Below are 20,798 nucleotides of genomic sequence, written 5' to 3' on the forward strand. Positions count from 1 at the left end.
CGGGGGTAGAACAGATCAAGGTTTTGGATGGGGGAAGATAAGAGATGGTGGTGAACAGCTGTTTTAAAGACCTGGAGGGAGGAGTGGGATTGAAGGGAGTGGGGGAGTTTGTTCCAGAGGCAGGAGAAAAGAGGAATGAAAGAGTGAAGGTGAGCAGAGAGTCTTGATTTTGGCAGTTTAACCATAAGAGGGTTGCAGGCAGAACTTGTGCGACCTTTAGGAATATTTGTGGGACAGAACCTAGAGAGAGCTGGAGGAGCAAGGCTGGAGAGGAGTCGGTAGAAGACAGAAAGACCACCAACCTGCCTGCGGTGAGTAAGTGAAAGGCCCTCGGAGGTTGCTTCATCACGGGAGATTCCAATGATTCTGAACGCTTTGGTTTCAACAGCGTGAAGACGAGCTAGGTGTGAGGCAGGAGCACCAGCCCAGAGGGGAGAGCAGTATTCCATTGAGCTGCGGATGAAAGCCTTGTATGTGGTGAGGAGCTCAGGTGTGCCAAGGAAGGACTTCGCACGACGGAGGATGCCCAGTCGGTGACTGGCTTTGGAGGCCAGATTTGAAATGTGGTTTTCCCAGGAAAGATCATGGCAGATAGTGAGACCCAAAAGCTTGAGTGACAGAACTTCTTGGAGAGGATTATTCAGAAAGTGGATGGGAGAGTTGTCCAGTCGGTCTTTTCGGAGAGACATCGTAAGAAAGTGAGATTTGTCAGGATTGAAAGGATGTTCCACTTGTTTGCCCAGTCAGTGATTTTGTCCAGGTCTGCAGAGAGTGAGGAGGCTGCAGACTGCCGATCTGAGGGATGAGGAATGGAGCGGCAGAGAGTGGAGTCATCAGCAAAGAGACAGAGAGGATTTTCAAGAGAGTCGGAGAGATCATTGATGAAGACCAGAAAAAGCACAGGGCCCAGAACACTGCCTTGGGGAACTCCAGCCTGAACAGGAAGAGGAGATGAGAGAAACCCATTCAGGGCCACATGTTGACTACGACTAGAGAGGAAGTCCGCCAGCCATGCGTGGAGATTTCCTTGGATACCAAAGGAGGAGAGTTTGGTGAGCAGAGCGGGGTGCCAGACCGTATCGAAGGCACGTGATATATCGAGGGAGACAGCTCTAATTTCCTGTTTGGCATTGAGGACCTCCATCCATTGTTGAGACAGCAGAAACAACATGTCCAGAGTAGAGTGACCTGGTCTGAAACCAAATTGATGATCAGAGATCAAGCCATTGGAGAAGAGGAAAGATTTCATATCCGAAGCAATGATGGATTCCATGACTTTGCTGATAATTGGGAGAAGGCTGATTGGTCTGTAGTTACTAGGATCTATTTTTGCACCTTTTTGTGTAAAGCGGTGATGTTGGCTGATTTCCAAGCAGATGGCAGTTGACCTTGAGCAAAAGAGAGGGTGAAGAGAACAGAGAGAGGGAGTGAAAGAGCAGAAGAACAGGATTTTAGGACACGTGGGCTGATGCCGTCAGGTCCAGTTGCAGAATCAGTCGAGAGTTTACAGAAACTTTTCCACCTTGTCAGGAGGAAAGGACACAGAGTCCAGGAGCAGTTGGGTTCGACTGGGTACGGTGGGTACAGAGAGGGATTGGTTTGGGACACAAGATTTAGAGGCAAACACAGAGTTGAGGCATTCAGCTTTTTCACGTGCGGAGTCAGCTGTGTAGCCGTTTGAGGTAAGGGAGGGGATGGAGGGGGAACAAACACCAGAAACAGATTTGACCAGACGCCACCAGGTTGAGACGGTTTAGTCATGTGTTGAGGAAGGATGAAAGTGACTGGTTGAGAAGAGTGATGGAAATAAATGTAGAAGGAAGTAGAGGACGGGGAAGACCAAGAAAGACTTGGCTTGAGGTGGTGCAAGAAGAAATGCGGGCAAGGGGGTTAAACAAGGTGAGATGCAGAAAATAGGGCAAAATGGAGAAGATTGTCATGGGGCCCGCAAGGCTAAACCCCGCTCTAGCAGGGAAAATGGCTTTAAAACGCCTGTTGTTGTTGTCTTCAAGTAATAACAGACATTTAGTTGACTGCAAAGTAATATGAAGCAAAGCATTATTTTTTGTTGCAATTGGGCAGCAAATAGCAAAAAGATACCAAGTTAAAACCTTCACACAGGTTAGTAAAACCCTCACACAGGTTAGTTAAACACTCACACAGGTTACTTTGCTACATACCTGAAATATTTGCTTCAAGGAGAAAAGCGCACGACGCAGTTCCCTTCCTGATGAATTATATAGCTTTTCTGCAACAAAAACATCATTAATTTTACATTGATATTATCTTTTTCTTGTAAATGTTTTCAAGTGCTTGTGGGTTTGTTTGTGTATGTGTTTGCGTGTTCGTTTGAACGTTACTTTTACTTACGTTACTCACAGCCGAACCGCAGCCTCTAAAGGCCCCACATTTTGGGTGTAGGTACCTCAGTATCTGAGCAAGGTTTTAAGCTCCCACACGTTGGCCTTGATGTCCGTTTTGAGGCCACCAAAGGCCATTATAAAGTGTATATTGGGATGTGGGGTCAGGAAGTACTGCTGCCTGCCCGCAGGTAAAAGGTAACCACCATGAGGCCAATAACTCCATAGCTTTTCAATGTCCAACACATCCCAAACCCACCGGAAAATATCACCCAGCTGGGCAGCGTCATCAGATATACTCCCATACCAACCCCACCCCCCAGGGCATCACTGGGTAGCCCCTCTATTGTTAAATCAAATAAAGCAGATTTTAACTTCTCACAAAACTTGTACAGTATATGCCTATGAGGGTGATTATATATATATATATATATATATATATATATATGTATATTGTTGTGATTTTTAGAACCTTCACATGTAAATTTAGTATTAAATTCCCTTATAAATAAACCCCTGTGTACATTTCCCCTTAATTGGCTGTTGATTGAAATAATTGCACCTTAGTTAGTCCACATTGCAACACGTAGCAAATCATAGGACCTCTCTATAGTTATATCGTTATTCTGTGTTCCAGGTAAGGCCGTGTGTCCAATAATTGACTCTCCAATGCATCAAATCAAATAAGATAGGATCCCCTGCAATATCCCCATGGCCTCCAAAAAGTGCCAGTAAGGCAGCGTTCGCTGACCTTTGGCTGGGGCTCGTTTGATTACCCCAAGACGCCATTGCCCATGTGCTCCATCTCGGAGAAGAAGGGGGAGGAGCTACCACATCACAGGCATGGCCCCACCTCGTCACTAAAGGTGGAGTCAGCCAGCCCTTACCAACCAACCAGGAATCAGTGGGCATGGCTTGAGAGGGCGGAGAGAGAAAGATCTGGCAGGTTTGTGAGGGTTCCACGGGGGTGGAGATAAAACCCGTTGCGCGGAGCCCCCACCGCAGTTCTGTGGAGGGAGGCGCTTGAGCAAGTTACGAGAGGGAGAGAGACACATGAGCAAGGAGCACAAGTTGAGAGGATTGCTCATTCATTTGCTTGGCGCGAACGTCCTGCGGCGAATGAGAATCGGCACGCCCTGCTCGCGATACCAACCAGCACTGACGACCGGGTTTTTCGTGGCTGAACAAGAACAAGTGCGCGCACGCAGACCTCGACATCGTGCCGCGATCCTCGGCCCTCCCTGTCGCCCGTTCTGTGGACCGACTGCTCTTCTCTTCCCTCCATTCAATTCCTGCCTGCAATTCCCTATTCGTGTGAGTCCTGTTTGTTTGTCCCTGGGTATAAGTTAAGCCTGTATAGTTAAGCATTGCGCTGTGTCTTCTTTTCCTGTATATTACTTTTATTTCTTCTCTCCCTTTGGTTTTTGTATAGTAATTAATAAATACCTGTTCCTTCGTACTACTTTGGCTTTCATTCTCGTCCGATCGCCTTCGTGTTTTCCCCATTGAGTTCCTGTGGCGCGATTTTGGCCAACGCTTTATAATCGGGTTTAGTCTATTGCTAACGGCTCGGATTCCGGACTGCTAAACAGCTCGGCAAAATACCATCTTGTCCGGGATTCGAGCGGTACCTGTCTCCCTGTTTTGCGGAGGGATTGATACAGGTATTCGGGCTAATACCTGGACCAATAACCCTGATCAATCCCACCCCGCAAAGGAGCGTTACAAGTACCAGGACCAGTCGGACGGCCAACTTAAAAAGACGAGGGGAATAAACCCCCCCCTCGGTAAGGGGAGTGCCGTCCCCCGGAACTGTAACAATTGGTGTCTGGGAGTGGGATTTGAGGCCAGAACCAAATTTTTTAAACTAAAAATTTGGTCGAAATTACGAGCGGCCGAAATTTCGTGTAATATTCCAAATTAAAGTCGTGCCATGGATGATCAAGGCGGTCGGATGCCGGTGGGGGTAGAAGAAGAAGGGTTAGAGGCAGCCCAGGACCCCAGCGAGGAATTGGGAGAGAGAGAGGAGGAAAGCGACGAGGATGTGGTCGGGGGGCGTTCAGGCGCACAAGATGGCGGCCTCGCGCACGAGGTTTCAGGCGCACAAAATGGCGCCTGGCGCGTGGCTGCTGCAGCTGCGCCCGCGGCGCCGATGGACTGGGGCCTATTTTGGGAGCAAATGAAGGCCTTTATGGCCGAGTCGGGGGACAAATCAAGGGCAGAAATGAGGGCTCAGGGTGAACAGTTGGGTAACCAAATTGGGAAGTTAGACAGCAAATTGGGGCAGTTAGACAATAAATTTGAGCAGTTAGACAATACATTTGTGGGGTTAGACAGGTTGGAAGGGCTGGAAGGTAAATTGGGGGGCCAACTGGGGACGTGGGTAACCAAATCGGGGAAATGAAGGATGGGTTAATGGGGTTGGAAAATAGAATGGCCACCCAGGAGAACCAAATGGAAGGGGTGAAGAATGGGTTAGGGGGGTTAGAAAACAATATAGAAGGCAAATTGAGGGAAATAGGGGAGCAATCCGCCCGGGAAATTAAGCAGATGGGGAATCAGATAGAGGAGGTGAAAATCTGGTTGGAAAGTAAATTGGATGCCCAAAGGAATGATTTGGAGCAGATGAGGGCAGCATCTACCAAAGACATGGGAGAGATGGGGGAGGATATAAGGCGAGGTGTGGGAGAAGAGGTTGCGGGGGTACGCGAGGAGGTAAAGCGGGATGAGGAGCGCATGGAGAAAGAGGTGAGGAACAGTACGGCTAGGTTCCAGGGGGGCATAGAAGACCTGACGTGGGGAGTAGAGCAGCTGACAGTGGGACAAAAGGAGTTGGGGGAGCAGGTGGAAAAGAACACGGTGGTAATAGGGGGGTTGAAAGCGACCCAGAAGGAAATAAAGAAAGAGCTTATAGCGACGAAGAAAGAATGTCAGATGGTACACGAGGGGTTGACAAAGAGGTTGGACGAGGTGACAGAGGCAATGGAGACAAAAGAACGGGAAGTCAGGACGCACATAGAAACGACCAAGGTGGCCTTAGAGGGAGAAATTGAAGGGGTGCACCGGGAAATAAAGGAGGTGAGATGAAAATTAGAGGAAGTGGAAGAGGGGGTAAGTGAAATTAAGAAGAGATGGAGGGAGACTAAGAGGGAGATAAAGGAGGAGGTGATGGAATTGGTGCAAGGTTTGTGCTCACAGTGTGATGATGTGCTTACTGACCAAATAAAGAGCTTGCAGGTGGCGGAGGAGGAGCGGAAGAGAAGAGGTGCCGAGGTGAGTGGCGATATGCTTGGGAATGTATATGGTGTGAGGGGAGATTCAGTGAGCTTGGGTGTTGGGCTAGACCCGGGCATTCGTGAGAGGCTGCTAGTGAGGTGTGAGACAGGTGCAGAGTGCGTAGACGGAGAGTGTGTGTCAAGGTGTGCGATGGTCAGGTGTGTAACGAAGTCTGTGAGCGGAATGAGTGTACCTGGGTGGTGTGTAAGAGGAAGTACAATAACAAAGTGTATGGGGACACCTGGATGTGTGAGGAGGAAAAGGAACGAGTGATGTGAGTATGTACGGGGAGCATCGACGCTAAACGGGATAGCGGTTAGGCTGACGTTTAGCCGACGTGGGCACTCGGTGCGCGGTGCGCTTTGTTTGTTGCGGGAGCTGGCGGGGATCAGTGCAGCGGCGCTCCTCTTCGGAGCGTCGTGCACGATCCGGGCTGGGGCCCGCCCCGCACGGTCGAGTCCGGGCTTGGCCGGACAAGGCGACCGGCCCGTTTCAAGGGAAGGTAGGAAGGGCCGGCACGGCGCCCCCTTGTGGTTGCGGCGTTCCGGCCGGGCAAGATTGGACCATCGAGCGGGAGACCGAAAGGTTCCGCGCCAAGGTGGACCTTGGAATCTCGGGCCGAGTAAGCCTCCTCCCCTGAACCGAGTGCCGGACGGATCCAACTGCAGGAAACGAACCACTCGCGTTCATTGCTCGGCTTGGCGAAGCCGAGCTTTGAGCATGTAACGACGCACCGAGGCTCAGAATAATGGACGATGGTAGGGGTAGTGAAATTTGATCGGCAAAATTTGATGGGTAAATTGATTGGCATGATTGGCAAATTTGATTGGCGATGGTGATGTAGAGGAATGGCAACTCTGCCATCCCTCACATCCACCCGGGCACATGAGCATTAGTTATGGGGTTATGGCGGTGAAAACCAAGCCAGGGAGGGTTTGGATAATTGTATAGGGACTTAGAAATGACCATAGGTAACTGTAGGGTTAAGTAGCGACATGATACCTGTAGTAGGGGACGTAGGTAGATTAGTTGGATGATAATGATGAGGGAGCGCAATAATATAAGGGGCGACTGGGAAGCGCGACTTTTAGAAGGGCACCAGGTAGGTAGATGATGCCGTGTGTGTGAGAATCTTGGTGTTGAGCAAATGAGGCAATGCTTGTGAATGGTGCCGTGTGTGTGAAGAAAGTGATGAAGCAGTGTATGAGTGAATAATTGTGGTTGTGAGTTGTATTGAGCGTGAAAGTGTATGGAGCAGTGTATGAGTGAATAATTGTGATTGTGCATTGTATTGAGTGAATGAAGAAGCCTGGGAGGAAAGGAGGGTGCAAGAGCCACCGGGTGTGTGTGGGCACAGGTGTGCAAATACAGGTGAGAATGGTTGGATGAAATGAGTGGTCTGGGATACATGGAGTATGGAATGGATGGTGTGGAGTGAGTATGGTGGAAGACGTGGAGTGGAGTGGTTGGTGCGAAGGGAGTGGATGGGGAAGATGGACCCCCATCACGAATACCCGGGGAGGGTAGCTTAAGAGTTAGGTAGAGGGTATAGGTAAATTGTGGTTGGATATTGGCATCTGTGGTGCGTGTGGAAAGAATGGTGTTTGGATGGGTGCATTAGTGACGTGGAAATGGCTGGGCGTGTGGCCTGTTAGAGGGACGGTTGGTTGAGCGCTCCGCCACTGGTAGTCTGTCGGCCAGGTGAGGCCGCAGGTAGGCTCTGGGAGCCAGTTAGAGTTCAATGGGGCCTGAGGATCCAGAGGAAGGACCCGGGTAGCCCAGTGCCAGAGAGGGCACCGAGGGGGTAAGCGCCAGGGAGGGCCTTCCCCAGGTAGGTTAGTGAGGAGCAGGTAAGCTCGGATGGCAACTTCAGTGGCGGAGGCGCACAGGTAAGTAGACCTGTTAGGGGAGCCACACAACCCAGACCTGAAATTGTGCGAAGGCACAGGGAGCTGAATCGGGGGAGTGAGACCCCAAATTGATGAGCACCACAGTTTGGTCAATGGGAATTGGTTTTTAGAACTGCATAGAGTACAGATAGCCAAAGGTTTTGCAGGGAGAGACCCCGGGTAGTGTAAAGTGTGTTAAAGTCATTTAGAGGATAGATAGGATTAAAATCTCCTCGCACCATCTACTTCCACTCACCTGAGGTGATGACGTAACTCCACACCATGCCATGTTTTGTTATTTTATATTTGTGCAGATGTTTTTGGAAATGTAAGACGCATCATGACGTGGGTGAGACATTGTGCTGGTTGTTCCATCTCTTCCTCGTTAAGAGGGATTGATGATGAATTGGTGATGGCAAATTTGGTTAGAGGGATTGTGGTAACGAATTTGGTATTAGGGGAGATATGGGGAAGACGAGACGTAGTGACGAATTTGTAAATTGTTTTGTAAATACGGGGTAAGGGGCAAGGGCAGAGTTGGTGACAGGTGGGGTGGCGTACGTTAGGGACGAGCTTTCCCCGCTCGCTCTCCAGACGCGCCTCACTCTGCATTGCCTTTGTTGATGTGTACCCTTGCGCCCTTGCCCTCGCTGACTCTGCTTTGTCTTCCTCCCCCCCCCCCCCCCCACCCCCATGGACCGTGCTCTTTGGGCACCGAGGGAGAGCGTGCGGGAGCCGCATTTGTGTGCCAGAGCCCCCGCTGCCAGCTGCCTGGATCGATGCACCACTTATGGACCGCACATCTTGCGGCCATGCACCACCATATGGACCACGGTTCTGTGGCCGAGCACCACACTGATGGACCCTATGTTTTGGGGAATGACCCCTCTGCTGGGACCGGCCGCGATGGCCCAGGAAAGTTTGCTTGCGGACCACGGAGAGGTGGCCCCCTTTTTGCCCCACAGGTGGACCACCCATAGTTGGCCCCTGTGGGCCATAAATAAAAACAATGGACATGTTTTGTGCTTTTTATTATTGTTATTATTGCAAATAGGCAGGAAGCCACGAAGAAGAACAACATCTGGAAGAGACAACGGCCAGCAGAGGGAGCAGCAAGGAACATGAAGACCATCAGTTGTTTTATTGGTGCTTTGATTGGTGCTTTGGTGCTTGCATGCTCAGGGATGCATTGCAATAAAATTCAGCATCCCTGGGCATGTGAGGTGGTGTATCGATGCAGTGCATGCTTTCTCCTCCCTCCCACAGGATTTTCTTTTTGTTTCCCCAAAGAAATGACAGGTCCTGGGTTGCGTTTTGTAAATAACGTAATAATGTCACTTGTAAATAATGCTCACCACCGGCTAAATGTATAGTTTGAGAATTTATTCCGCAATTCGGTTAATTGTGGGCGTGAATCTGTTAGGTAGGATGCAACATAGTAGGGGGACATACTTATTTGTGTTTAAAACTGTCGCACTCAGGGTAAGGTTAATAGTAGAGGGAAATTACACCTGCGTGTCACACTAAGTTAAAGTTTTTTCGGCCCGAGACGTGCCGTGAGGAATGAGGATGCTGTGTTGCGGTTTTTAGAACCTTCACATGTAAATTTAGTATTAAATTCCCTTATAAATAAACCCCTGTGTACATTTCCCCTTAATTGGCTGTTAATTGAAATAATTGCACCTTAGTTAGTCCACATTGCAACACGTAGCAAATCATAGGACCTCTCTATAGTTATATCGTTATTCTGTGTTCCAGGTAAGGCCATGTGTCCAATAATTGACTCTCCGTTGCATCAAATCAAATAAGATAGGATCCCCTGCAATATCCCCATGGCCTCCTAAAAGTGCCAGGAAGGCAGCGTTCGCTGCCCTTTGGCTGGGGCTCGTTTGATTGCCCCAAAACGCCATTGCCCATGTGCTCCATCTCGGAGAAGAAGGGGGAGGAGCTACCACATCACAGGCGTGGCCCCACCTCGTCACCAAAGGTGGTCAGCCAGCCCTTACCAACCAACCAGGAATCAGTGGGCATGGCTTGAGAGGGTGGAGAGAGAAAGATCTGGCAGGTTCGTGAGGGTTCCACGGGGGTGGAGATAAAACCCGTTGCGCGGAGCCCCCACCGCAGTTCTGTGGAGGGAGGCGCTTGAGCAAGTTACGAGAGGGAGAGAGACGCATGAGCAAGGAGCTCAAGTTGAGAGGATTGTTCATTCATTTGCTTGGCGCGAACGTCCTGCGGCGAATGAGAATCGGCACGCCCTGCTCGCGATACCAACCAGCACTGACGACCGGGTTTTTCGTGGCTGAACAAGAACAAGTGCGCGCACGCGGACCTCGACGTCGTGCCGCGATCATCGGCCCTCCCTGTCGCCCGTTCTGTGGACCGACTGCTCTTCTCTTCCCTCAATTTAATTCCTGCCTGCAATTCCCTATTCGTGTGAGTCCTGTTTGTTTGTCCCTGGGTATAAGTTAAGCCTGTATAGTTAAGCATTGCGCTGTCTTCTTTTCCTGTATATTACTTTTATTTCTTCTCTCCCTTTGGTTTTTGTATAGTAATTAATAAATACCTGTTCCTTCGTACTACTTTGGCTTTCATTCTCGTCCGATCGCCTTTGTGTCTTCCCCATTGAGTTCCTGTGGTGCGATTTTGGCCAACGCTTTATAATCGGGTTTAGTCTATTGCTAACGGCTCGGATTCCGGACTGCTAAACCGCTCGGCAAAATACCATTTTGTCCGGGATTCGAGCGGTACTTGTCTCCCTGTTTTGCGGAGAGATTGATACAGGTATTCGGGCTAATACCTGGACCAATAACCCTGATCAATCCCACCCCGCAAAGGAGCGTTACAAGTACCAGGACCGGTCGGACGGCCAGCTTAAAAAGACGAGGGTATTAAACCCCCCCTCGGTAAGGGGAGTGCCGTCCTCCGGAACCGTAACTATATATATATATATATATGAATATGAAATGAATGAATGATCGTTTTAAGGCCATTGCGGGGGTTAGCCTTGCGGGCCCCATGACAATCATGGTTCCCTGTTTGAGGCAATGGGGAACCACGATTGTCATGGGCCCCGCAAGGCTAACCCCCGCTCTAGCGGGGAAAATGGCCTTTAAAAAAAAAAAAAAAAAAAAAAAAAATAATAATAATAATAAATAAATATATATATATATATATATATATATATAACACAGCCGTGTGTGTGTGTGTGTGTGTGTGTGTGTGTGTGTGTGTGTGTAATGTTACCGATAGACTCCTAAACGGAGAGGCTTACGTGCTTGATATTTGACATAGACATGGCCATTGAGCATGGGACGAACATGGCCAAACTCAAAATATTTGACGATCCATATTTTTTTTCATATTTACCTCAGCACATTTCAGCGCACGGAATCAACAGAATCAGAGCAGGTGGGCGCTGATTCGCTCAGAGCGATCACGTGATGACGCTATGACGCTATGAACGCTATGACGCTATGACCGATATGACGCTATGACGCTATGAAAAAAAAATAATCGCTATGACGCTATGAAACGCTATGACGCTATGAACGCTATGACGCTATGAAAAAAAAAATCGCTATGACGCTATGAAACGCTATGACGCTATGAACGATATGACGCTATGAACGCTATGAAAAAAAAATCGCTATGACGCTATGAAACGCTATGACGCTATGAAAAAAAAAATCGCTATGACGCTATGAAAAAAAAAATCGCTCGCTTTGCCAAGAGGCTCGCTCCCTCCCCCCCCCCATTCCCCTCCCCTCCCCTCCCCTCCCCCTCCCCTCCCCCGCCCGGCAATGCCGGGTACTTCTGCTAGTATATATATAAAGTTAATCAAGGCACCTCCTGGCTTTAATGGTGAGCACCAGCCACGGATTATGTCTCACACGGTAAAAACTGCATATCCCGCAAGGAACCAACAGCCTATCTGCCACCCAGACCATCGTTCCCGCCAGTGCAAACCAAAACCAGTGGGTGCGGTGCGATCGGCGGAGATAATAATCAACGACATAACAGCGTGACGAGCGCTGTCCCAATCTCCAGTGGACGGAAGTCCTAGACCAAACTGTCACGTCTGTCCCGGAGGCCTCAGCCTAGCCACTCTGTCAACAGACAGAGATTTATTCTTTGGTCCCCATTGGCTAAACATCAAGCAGAGCCAGACAGCAGAGCCAGAATCCAGATTTTGGGCTTATTTGCCTGTTTTGGGGCCACAGGAAAGGCCTGCCTTTTTTGCTTGTGAAAAAAGGTAAAAAGTCAAACATTTGAACAGCCTTGGATGTGCACCTTGACCCCATGGCCAAGGCACAACGTCAACAAGGCTGTCCCAATAACATTACACATGCGCCTCAACCCCAAGGGGGAAGCACATGGTCATTCAAACGCATGCATCATGCCCCCGAAAGGCCACAATGCATGGTCATACAATTGGGACCACTCCTCTTAATAGGAGTAAGACCCCTTAATCCACCAGCAGGGCATTACTCCTGCCAGGTCCGATTTGCATGCAGGTCTACCGCTGTTTTGGGGCCACAGCTAAGGCCTGCCTTTTTTGCTTATGAAAAAAGGTAAAAAGTCAAACATTTGAACAGCCTCGGACATGCACCTTGACCCCATGGTCAAAGCACAACGTCAACAAGGCTGTCCCAATAACAATACACATGCGCCTCAACCCCAAGGGGGAAGCGCATGGTCATTCAAACGCATGCATCATGCCCCCGAGGGGCCACAATGCATGGTCATTCAATTGGGACCACTCCTCTCAATAGGAGTAAGACCCCTTAATCCACCAGCAGGGCATTACTCCTGCCAGGTCCGATTTGCATGCAGGTCTACCGCTGTTTTGGGGCCACAGCTAAGGCCTGCCTTTTTTGCTTGTGAAAAAGGTAAAAAGTCAAACATTTGAACAGCCTCGGACGTGCACCTTGACCCCATGGCCAAGGCACAACGTCAACAAGACTGTCCCAATAACAATACACATGCGCCTCAACCCCAAGGGGGAAGCGCATGGTCATTCAAACGCATGCATCATGCCCCCGAGGGGCCACAATGCATGGTCATTCAATTGGGACCACTCCTCTCAATAGGAGTAAGACCCCTTAATCCACCAGCAGGGCATTACTCCTGCCAGGTCCGATTTGCATGCAGGTCTACCAGCACTTTTAGGGCCTGCGCAAGGCCTGCCTTTTTTGCTTGTGAAAAAAGGTAAAAAGTCAAACATTTGAACAGCCTCGGACGTGCACCTTGACCCCATGGCCAAGGCACAATGTCAACAAGGCTGTCCCAATAACAATACACATGCGCCTCAACCCCAAGGGGGAAGCGCATGGTCATTCAAACGCATGCATCATGCCCCCGAGGGGCCACAATGCATGGTCATTCAATTGGGACCACTCCTCTCAATAGGAGTAAGACCCCTTAATCCACCAGCAGGGCATTACTCCTGCCAGGTCCGATTTGCATGCAGGTCTACCGCTGTTTTGAGGCCACAGCTAAGGCCTGCCTTTTTTGCTTGTGAAAAAAGGTAAAAAGTCAAACATTTGAACAGCCTCGGACGTGCACCTTGACCCCATGGTCAAGGCACAACGTCAACAAGGCTGTCCCAATAACAATACACATGCGCCTCAACCCCAAGGGGGAAGCGCATGGTCATTCAAACACATGCATCATGCCCCCGAGGGGCCACAATGCATGGTCATTCAATTGGGACCACTCCTCTCAATAGGAGTAAGACCCCTTAATCCACTGACAGGGCATTACTCCTGTCAGGTATGATTTGCACCATCGTCAGGACGGCATACTGCAAAAAATTTAAACAATGAGGACCAAACTTGTCTATTAAGTTAATCAAGGCACCTCCTAGCTTTAATGGTGAGCACGAGCCACGGATTATGTCTCACACGGTAAAAACCGCAAAACCCGCAAGAAACAAGTGGCTGGACGGAAGCCTCTCCTCAGTGAAAGACACATGAAAGCCCGCTTGGAGTTTGCAAAAAAAGCACCTAAAGGACTCTCAGACTGTGAGAAACAAGATTCTGTGGTCTGATGAAACCAAGATTGAACTGTTTGGCTTCCGTCTGGCCACTCTGCCATAAAGCCAAGATCGGTGGAGTGTTGCAGTGATGGTTGTCCTTCTGGAAGTTTCTCCCATCTCCACACAGGATCTCTGGAGCTCAGCCAGTGACCATCGGGTTCTTGGTCACCTCTCTTACCAAGGCCTTTCTCCCCCGATTGCTCAGTTTGGCCGGGCGGCCAGCTCAAGGAAGAGTCCTGGTTGTTTCAAACTTCTTCCATTTAAGAATTATGGAGGCCACTGTGCTCTTGGGAACCTTCAATAATAATAATAATAATAATACATTTATTTTATATAGCGCTTTTCAAGAAGCCCAAAGACGCTTTGACAGAGTACCAAAAACAAGTGCAAAAAGACAAAAATCAATCGGTAAATAATCAAAGCAAAAGGAAGGAGAAGAGATTAAAATAAAATAAAACACCTTTAGAGGCCATTTTACCCCGCAAAGCAAATGCAGCAGAAAATATTTTTGTAGGCTTCCCCAGATCTGTGCCTCGACACAATCCTGTCTCTGAGCTCTGCAGGCAGTTCCTTCGACCTCATGGCTTGGTTTTTGTTCTGATATGCATTGTGAGTTGTGAGACCTTATGTAGACAGGTGTTTGTCTTTCCAAATCATGTCCAATCAATTGAATTTACCACGGGTGGACTCCAATCAAGGTGTGGAAACATCTCAAAGATGATCAAGAGAAATGGCAAGCACCTGAGCTAAATTTCAAGTGTCATAGCAAAGGGTATGAATACTTATGTCAATGTGATATTTCAGTTTTTTCTTTTTAATAAATTTGCAAAACTTTCTAAAATCCTGTTTTCTCTTTGTCATTATGGGGTATTGAGTGTGGATTGATGAGGAACCACCTTTAGAGGGATTTTTGCCCACAGAGCAGTTTCGGCCCTTCAACCTCGATACGGTCAGCTAAGGTGGGCCAGCAGGGGCACATACACATCCACATACAGCAACTACACCTGGATGCATACATGCCCCCACCCCCAGCCAGTGCGAACGCAGACTACAACAGCAACACCTCCACATCCATAATCCACAGCACTAAACAAACATGGTGGAACACGCAAACACCCACCTTTATACCCTTCACCACTCACCAACAAAACACACCAGATCATTCATACACACACATCCACACACCTACACACCTACACACACAACACCAACCAACCACCTACCCTTACAACACACCACTCAACATACAAAAACATACACTCATGCAAAAATTCATTCATGCAAAAACACACACCCTCACCCACTCACTCACTCACATACACAAAATAAGAAATAATAATATTAACAAAAAAAAAAAAACCACACAACCAACCACCTCCCCTTACCAACATGCACCACTCATGGAAACATGCAAAACCATCCATGCAAAACCACACCCACTCATGACCCACTCCTGCAACACACACACACACACACACACACACACACACACACACACACACACACACACACACACACACACACACACACACACACACACACACACACACACACACACACACACACACCTCCATTTCTATACTGTAACGTCAACCTGCACCATTCGACGTGCCTCCATAAACTTCCTCCATATCCAAAATGAGCCTTTCAAGGCAACCTGGGCCACCTTGTCACACATCCTCCTTCTTTCTGGCCCACACACTCCAAGCCGAACAATAAATGCAGAAAAGGAATTGCCAATATACCCTCTACACCCCACCTCAAATGGCTGACACGAAACTCGCCAACCCTTCTCCCGTCACTTTGCCTCCAGCTCACTGTACTTTCCTCTCTTCCTCTCGTGCACCTCCTCCATGTTCTCTTCCCAAGGTACAGACAATTCCCCGAAGATGAACTGTCTTGTTGCACCTGACCAAATGACAATGTCAGGCTGCAACCTTGTCACACAGATCTCCTCTGGGAATACCAATTGTGGCTTTAGGTCTGCCACCACCTGCCAATCACAAGCATCTGACAGCCCTCTTGCTTTCCACCTCCTCCTCTTTCCACCTCTTACCACTTGGCCCTCCTTGACAAACCACACCTCTCCCCCATCAGTCTCCTTAACCACTCTTCTCTCTCTCAACCTCAGCACCTCTTGTTGCACCATCTGAACCACCACCGCCAGCACCTGATCATGTCGCCACCTGCATTGTCCTGCTGCCAATGCTACTGAACATGCACTCAGTGCATGCTGCACCGTTCCCACACCTCCACACAAATAACATCTCTCCTCCTGCAACAACCCCCACAATCTCAAGTTTACTGGTGATGGAAGCACATCATACGTTGCCCGCAACAGGAAATTCAACAATATTGGCTCCATCCTCCAAATCTCTTGCCACTTCAACATCCTCACCCGCACACCTTCCTACCTAGTCCAAGCATTTGCTGTGCCTGACCGACTGCTTTCACATATCTCCCCTCCTCTTCCTTTCTTCTCACCTCCCTCTCAACCATCTTCCTCCTCTCTTTCACACATGCCTTTTCCCATCGCTCATGCTTCATCCACCCCAAGCCATGCTTCCCGTGCTGTACCATCCCCATGACCTCCTCCTGTTGCAACCGCTCCTAAATCTCATCCACCTCTGCTCTTGCATTCCACTTCCGACTTCCCTTCTTCTCTGGGAGAGCATTCTTTACCACTACATCACTTGAATCCCGCAACATCATGAACTCCCGCACCCTCACCACCTTAAACTCCTCTGTTAATGATGTCAAGGGAAACTGGAGTTTTCCACCCTGACCAGTGACCATGAAAGGCAATGTTCGTCAAACAGCGTGGCACCCCCAACCACCTCCTCACAAACCCGTTCACCACAACCTCCATCCTCTCTACATGCCCAATCGCAATATCATACAATATCATACATTGGTCTAAATCCCTGGTGTTGGGCTAGCGGCTAGGGTGCCGGCTTAGGATCCTAGGATCCTGGGTTTGAATCCCAGTCGATCGCTGAATTAACGCCAGGGGGGTTGACTCAGCCTATCATCCTTCCGAGGTCGGCTAATTGAGTACCAGTTCACTGGTAATTCCCTGTTTGTCGTTAAAGGCGGCAAAAAGGGTTGGCGTCAGGAAGGGCATCCGGCCGTAAAACATTGCTTCAAATAGGGGACCGAAAAACAACAACAACCACGGTTCCCGAAAAAGGCCAACCCCCGCTTTGCGGGGAAAAATGGCCTCTAAAGGTGGTTATTTATTTTATATTTTTATCAATGGCCACAATACTCGTGGCATCAATCCAAACTTCAAACACCATACCTTCAACTTACCTGGCAAACCACATCCATCAATCCTCTTCAAACCTCTCAAAAGCTTGTTCCTCACCTCCTCCACCATTTGTATATCATTCAACTCCACTGTATACCATCTTCCCAAACTCTTCACAGGGGCCTCCACCAATGATGGAACCACCTCCCCTCCCAGCTCAAACCTGTCCATGTTATCCACCACTCCTCGTCTCACTACCACACTGCTCGACTTTCTTGCTTTAAATCCCATTCTTGCCCACCGCATCAACCTTTCCAGTCGTCCCAGTACCTACACTGCTGCATCAGTGGACTGTTGGACAACTGTCAGGTCATCCATGAAAGCAAACATTGCTGGCAACCACTGACCAGGGGCTAGCTCCACTTCTTTCGCATGTCCACTCACCGTGTATCAACAACTCCATAACCAGCACAAACAAAATAGGGGAGATGGTACATCCCATCGGGATCCCCACTTCTGCCACTCTGTTACATAGGATTGTGTCGCAAACCGCATCCAAAACTGATCATGATATGCCATCAAAAAATCCCTAAATCTCCGTGGCACCCAAAATAAATCCATGGCATACCTGATCAAGGCATGCGGCACTGACCCATATGCATTCTCCAAATCCAGCCATACCACCGCCACATCCTTCCTTTGCGTCTTTGCCTCCTGTAACACTTGCCAGACCATTGCCGAGTGTTCAATGCATCCTGGTGATCCTGGTATTCCTGTCTTCTGCACAGAACCATCCACAAAACCATTCCCTCTGATGAAGCCCGAGAGCCATGCCGCAAAGACACTCATCAATATCTTCCCATCTACATCGAGCAATGATATTGGTCTAAACTGCTCCAGTGTCACAGCCTCCTCCTGCTTTGGAATATAAACTCCTTCCGCCCTAGTCCATTGACTGGGCACCACTCCTTGCCTCCATACCACCTTCAGAGCCTTCCACAGATACTGCCTGATGCCTTCACAACTCTTAAACACCTTGTATGGCACTCCACTTGGTCCTGGAGCCGATGCCGCCCATGCCTTCCTCAAAACTGCCTCAATCTCAAACATCTTTGGCTCTGACAAATCAAATGGAACACCTGGCTCTGTCGGTCTCACCAATCCTTCAATGTCCTCCACCACTTCGTTCCTCCCTGTGTCTGCATACGTGACATGCAGGTGACCTTCCAACTCTTCCTTTGGTACCTTCAGTACACCACATCGAGACGGCTCCAACAGATCCTTCATAAACTGAAAAGGCTTCTCAAAGAACCTCTTTCTCTTCCTCTGCCTCTCCTTTCTTTGCCTCTTCATCCTTTCCACTCTCTTCAACTTCACCAACCTCATCCTCACATGCTTCGTCAACACCTCAAGCCCATTTCTCTCCCATTCCACTGCCCTCTTCCATTCAAACTCCTTAACTCCATTCTCAACTCATGGATCTCCCTCTGCCTCCTGCTCAAACATTCCTCCTTCTCACCCCTTTCTATACACACTTTCACTCCAAACGTGACACATACATCCTCAAACACAATCTCAGTCATCTTTCTCAATCTATCTTACACCCTTCCTTTCAACCTAGGAAGCACCGCACACATCACTCCATCCATTCTCTCCCAAACTTCCCTTTCTCTCAAACCTGGCCATTTCACTCTCCTCCTCACATCCTTTCCCTGCTGAAGTAAAACCCCAGGACATACAACACTGTGGCTTGCGACCTGGCTGTTTCTCTCGGCCATCTTACATATCCCCTTTTCAAAGGCACTGCGTTGCTGTACCTCCTCCTCACCCACCTTACGCACACAACCCATTCGGCTCTGATGGACATGCAATCCTCTCACCGACTCAAACTCACGTCCACACCCACACTTCTCTCGAACCTGCCCTGCCTCCACATGCACACCATCACCCCATAGACCAACATCTCCCACACGATCACTCCCACACCCTTTCCTGGCCTGGTGTATCCTCAACCCTCTTATGGATCCGAACTCACGTCCACACTGACACCTTACCAGACTTGCATCCACAATCCGTTCTCGTTTGTCAACATCAGTATAGTGTGTGTGTATACATACCTTATATATATATATATATATATATATAAATATAAGGTATGTATATGGTATAAGGTATAAATATATATATATATATATATATATATATATATATATATATATATATATATATATATATATATATATATATATATACAGTATATATATATATATATATATATATATATATATATATATATATATATATATATACACAGTATATATATATATATATATATATATATATATATATATATATATATATATATACAGTATATATATATATATATATATATATATATATATATATATATATATATATATATACATATATATATATATGTATCTACAGTCACATGCAAAAGTAAGTACACCCCATGTAAAGCTTTCACTTTTTCAACATATTTCAACATACAGCTATTTGATCTTCATTTGAACAATATTGATTGATAAAGGTGATATAATATAACAAATATCATGAAACATTTACATTTTGTAGTCCATTGTATAATTAAAATAAACATAAATGCAAATTTCGCATGTGGAAAAAGTAAGTACACCCTTGGCTCTAATAGGTGGTATTGCCCCCTTTGGCAGAAACAACCTCAAGTAGGCGTTTCTTATAACTGTCTATCAGTCTCTGACATCGACTGGGAGAAATTTTTGCCCACTCCTCCATGCAGAATTCTTTCAGCTGTGCGATGTTTGAGGGGTTTCTTGCATGTACAGCTCGTTTCAAATCCCCCCACAACATCTCGATGGGATTTAGATCCGGGCTTTGACTTGGCCATTCCAGAACCCTCCGTTTCTTTCTTTTCAGCCATTCCTTGGTGGATTTACTGGTATGTTTAGGGTCATTGTCATGTTGCAAGGTCCACCTTCGGTTGAGCTTCAACTCTCTGACAGATGGCCTCACATTATCCTCAAGCACCCTCTGGTACAATGAAGAATTCATAGTGGATTCTATGATGGTGAGCTGCCCAGGCCCTGATGCAGCAAAGCTGCCCTAAACCATAATATTTCCACCACCGTGCTTTACAGTTGGTATCAGGGTCTTGTGGTCAAATGCTGTCTTTGGTTTTCGCCAAACATGTCTTCTGGTACTGTGGCCAAATAGCTCTACCTTTGACTCATCTGTCCAGAGCACATTGTTCCAGAAGTGCTGGTCTTTGCCGAGGTGTTCTTTTGCAAAGTCTTGCCCTGATGTTCTTTCTGGACAGCAAAGGTTTCCTCCTGGCACACCTCCCATGTAGATCAAATTTGTGCAGCCTCTTTCTAATGGTAGACTCGTGCACTTTGACATCAACAGTGGCAAGAGCTACCTGTAGGTCGCGTGATGACATTCTGGGGTCCTTCGAGACTTCTTTCAGCATCTTGCGGTCTGCTCTCGGGCTGAACTTGCTGGGGCGGCCTGGCCTGAACAAGTTGGCAGTTGTTTGGAATCTTCTCCACTTGTAGATGATCTTCCGGACAGTCGAATGATTGATTTCAAATTGTTTGGAGATCTTTTTAAATCCCTTCCAAGACTCGTAGACATCTACAACCTTCTTTCTGAAGGCCTCAGAGAGCTCTTTTGATCTCGGCATGGCGATGCCGCACACTTCAACAACAAAGAGCAAACCAAACTAAATGTCTGAGGTTTAAATAAGACCGGTTCCTCCAAGATCCTCTTTAACGATGTTCTAATCATTTGCACCTGAGCTGGTGCACCTGATTCTAATTTTAGGTATTTGAAGTAGTGATAAGTGTCGGGGTGTACTTACTTTTTCCACATGCGAAATTTGCATTTATGTTTATTTAAATTATACAATGGACTACAAAATGTAAATGTTTCATGATATTTGTTGTATTATATCACCTTTATCTCTCAATATTGTTGAAATGAAGATC

At 47.8% G+C, this 20,798-nt stretch overlaps 1 protein-coding gene across 3 annotated transcripts in view; it reads right to left on the reverse strand.

Annotated features, from left to right (window-relative positions):
- Positions 1-20,798, reverse strand: part of LOC137422041 (FH1/FH2 domain-containing protein 3) — a 375,404-nt gene that overhangs the window by 212,852 nt on the left and 141,754 nt on the right. For all 3 annotated transcript variants that reach the window (XM_078772994.1, XM_078772993.1, XM_068108729.2), the window contains exon 4: positions 2,181-2,248. In XM_078772994.1, coding sequence (XP_078629120.1) covers positions 2,181-2,248 — 68 coding nt within the window. The remainder of the gene's footprint in view (positions 1-2,180; positions 2,249-20,798) is intronic.

This window comes from Myxine glutinosa, chromosome 2 (genome assembly GCF_964187855.1).
Source record: "Myxine glutinosa chromosome 2, kmMyxGlut1.1, whole genome shotgun sequence".
Classification (NCBI taxonomy): domain Eukaryota; kingdom Metazoa; phylum Chordata; class Myxini; order Myxiniformes; family Myxinidae; genus Myxine; species Myxine glutinosa.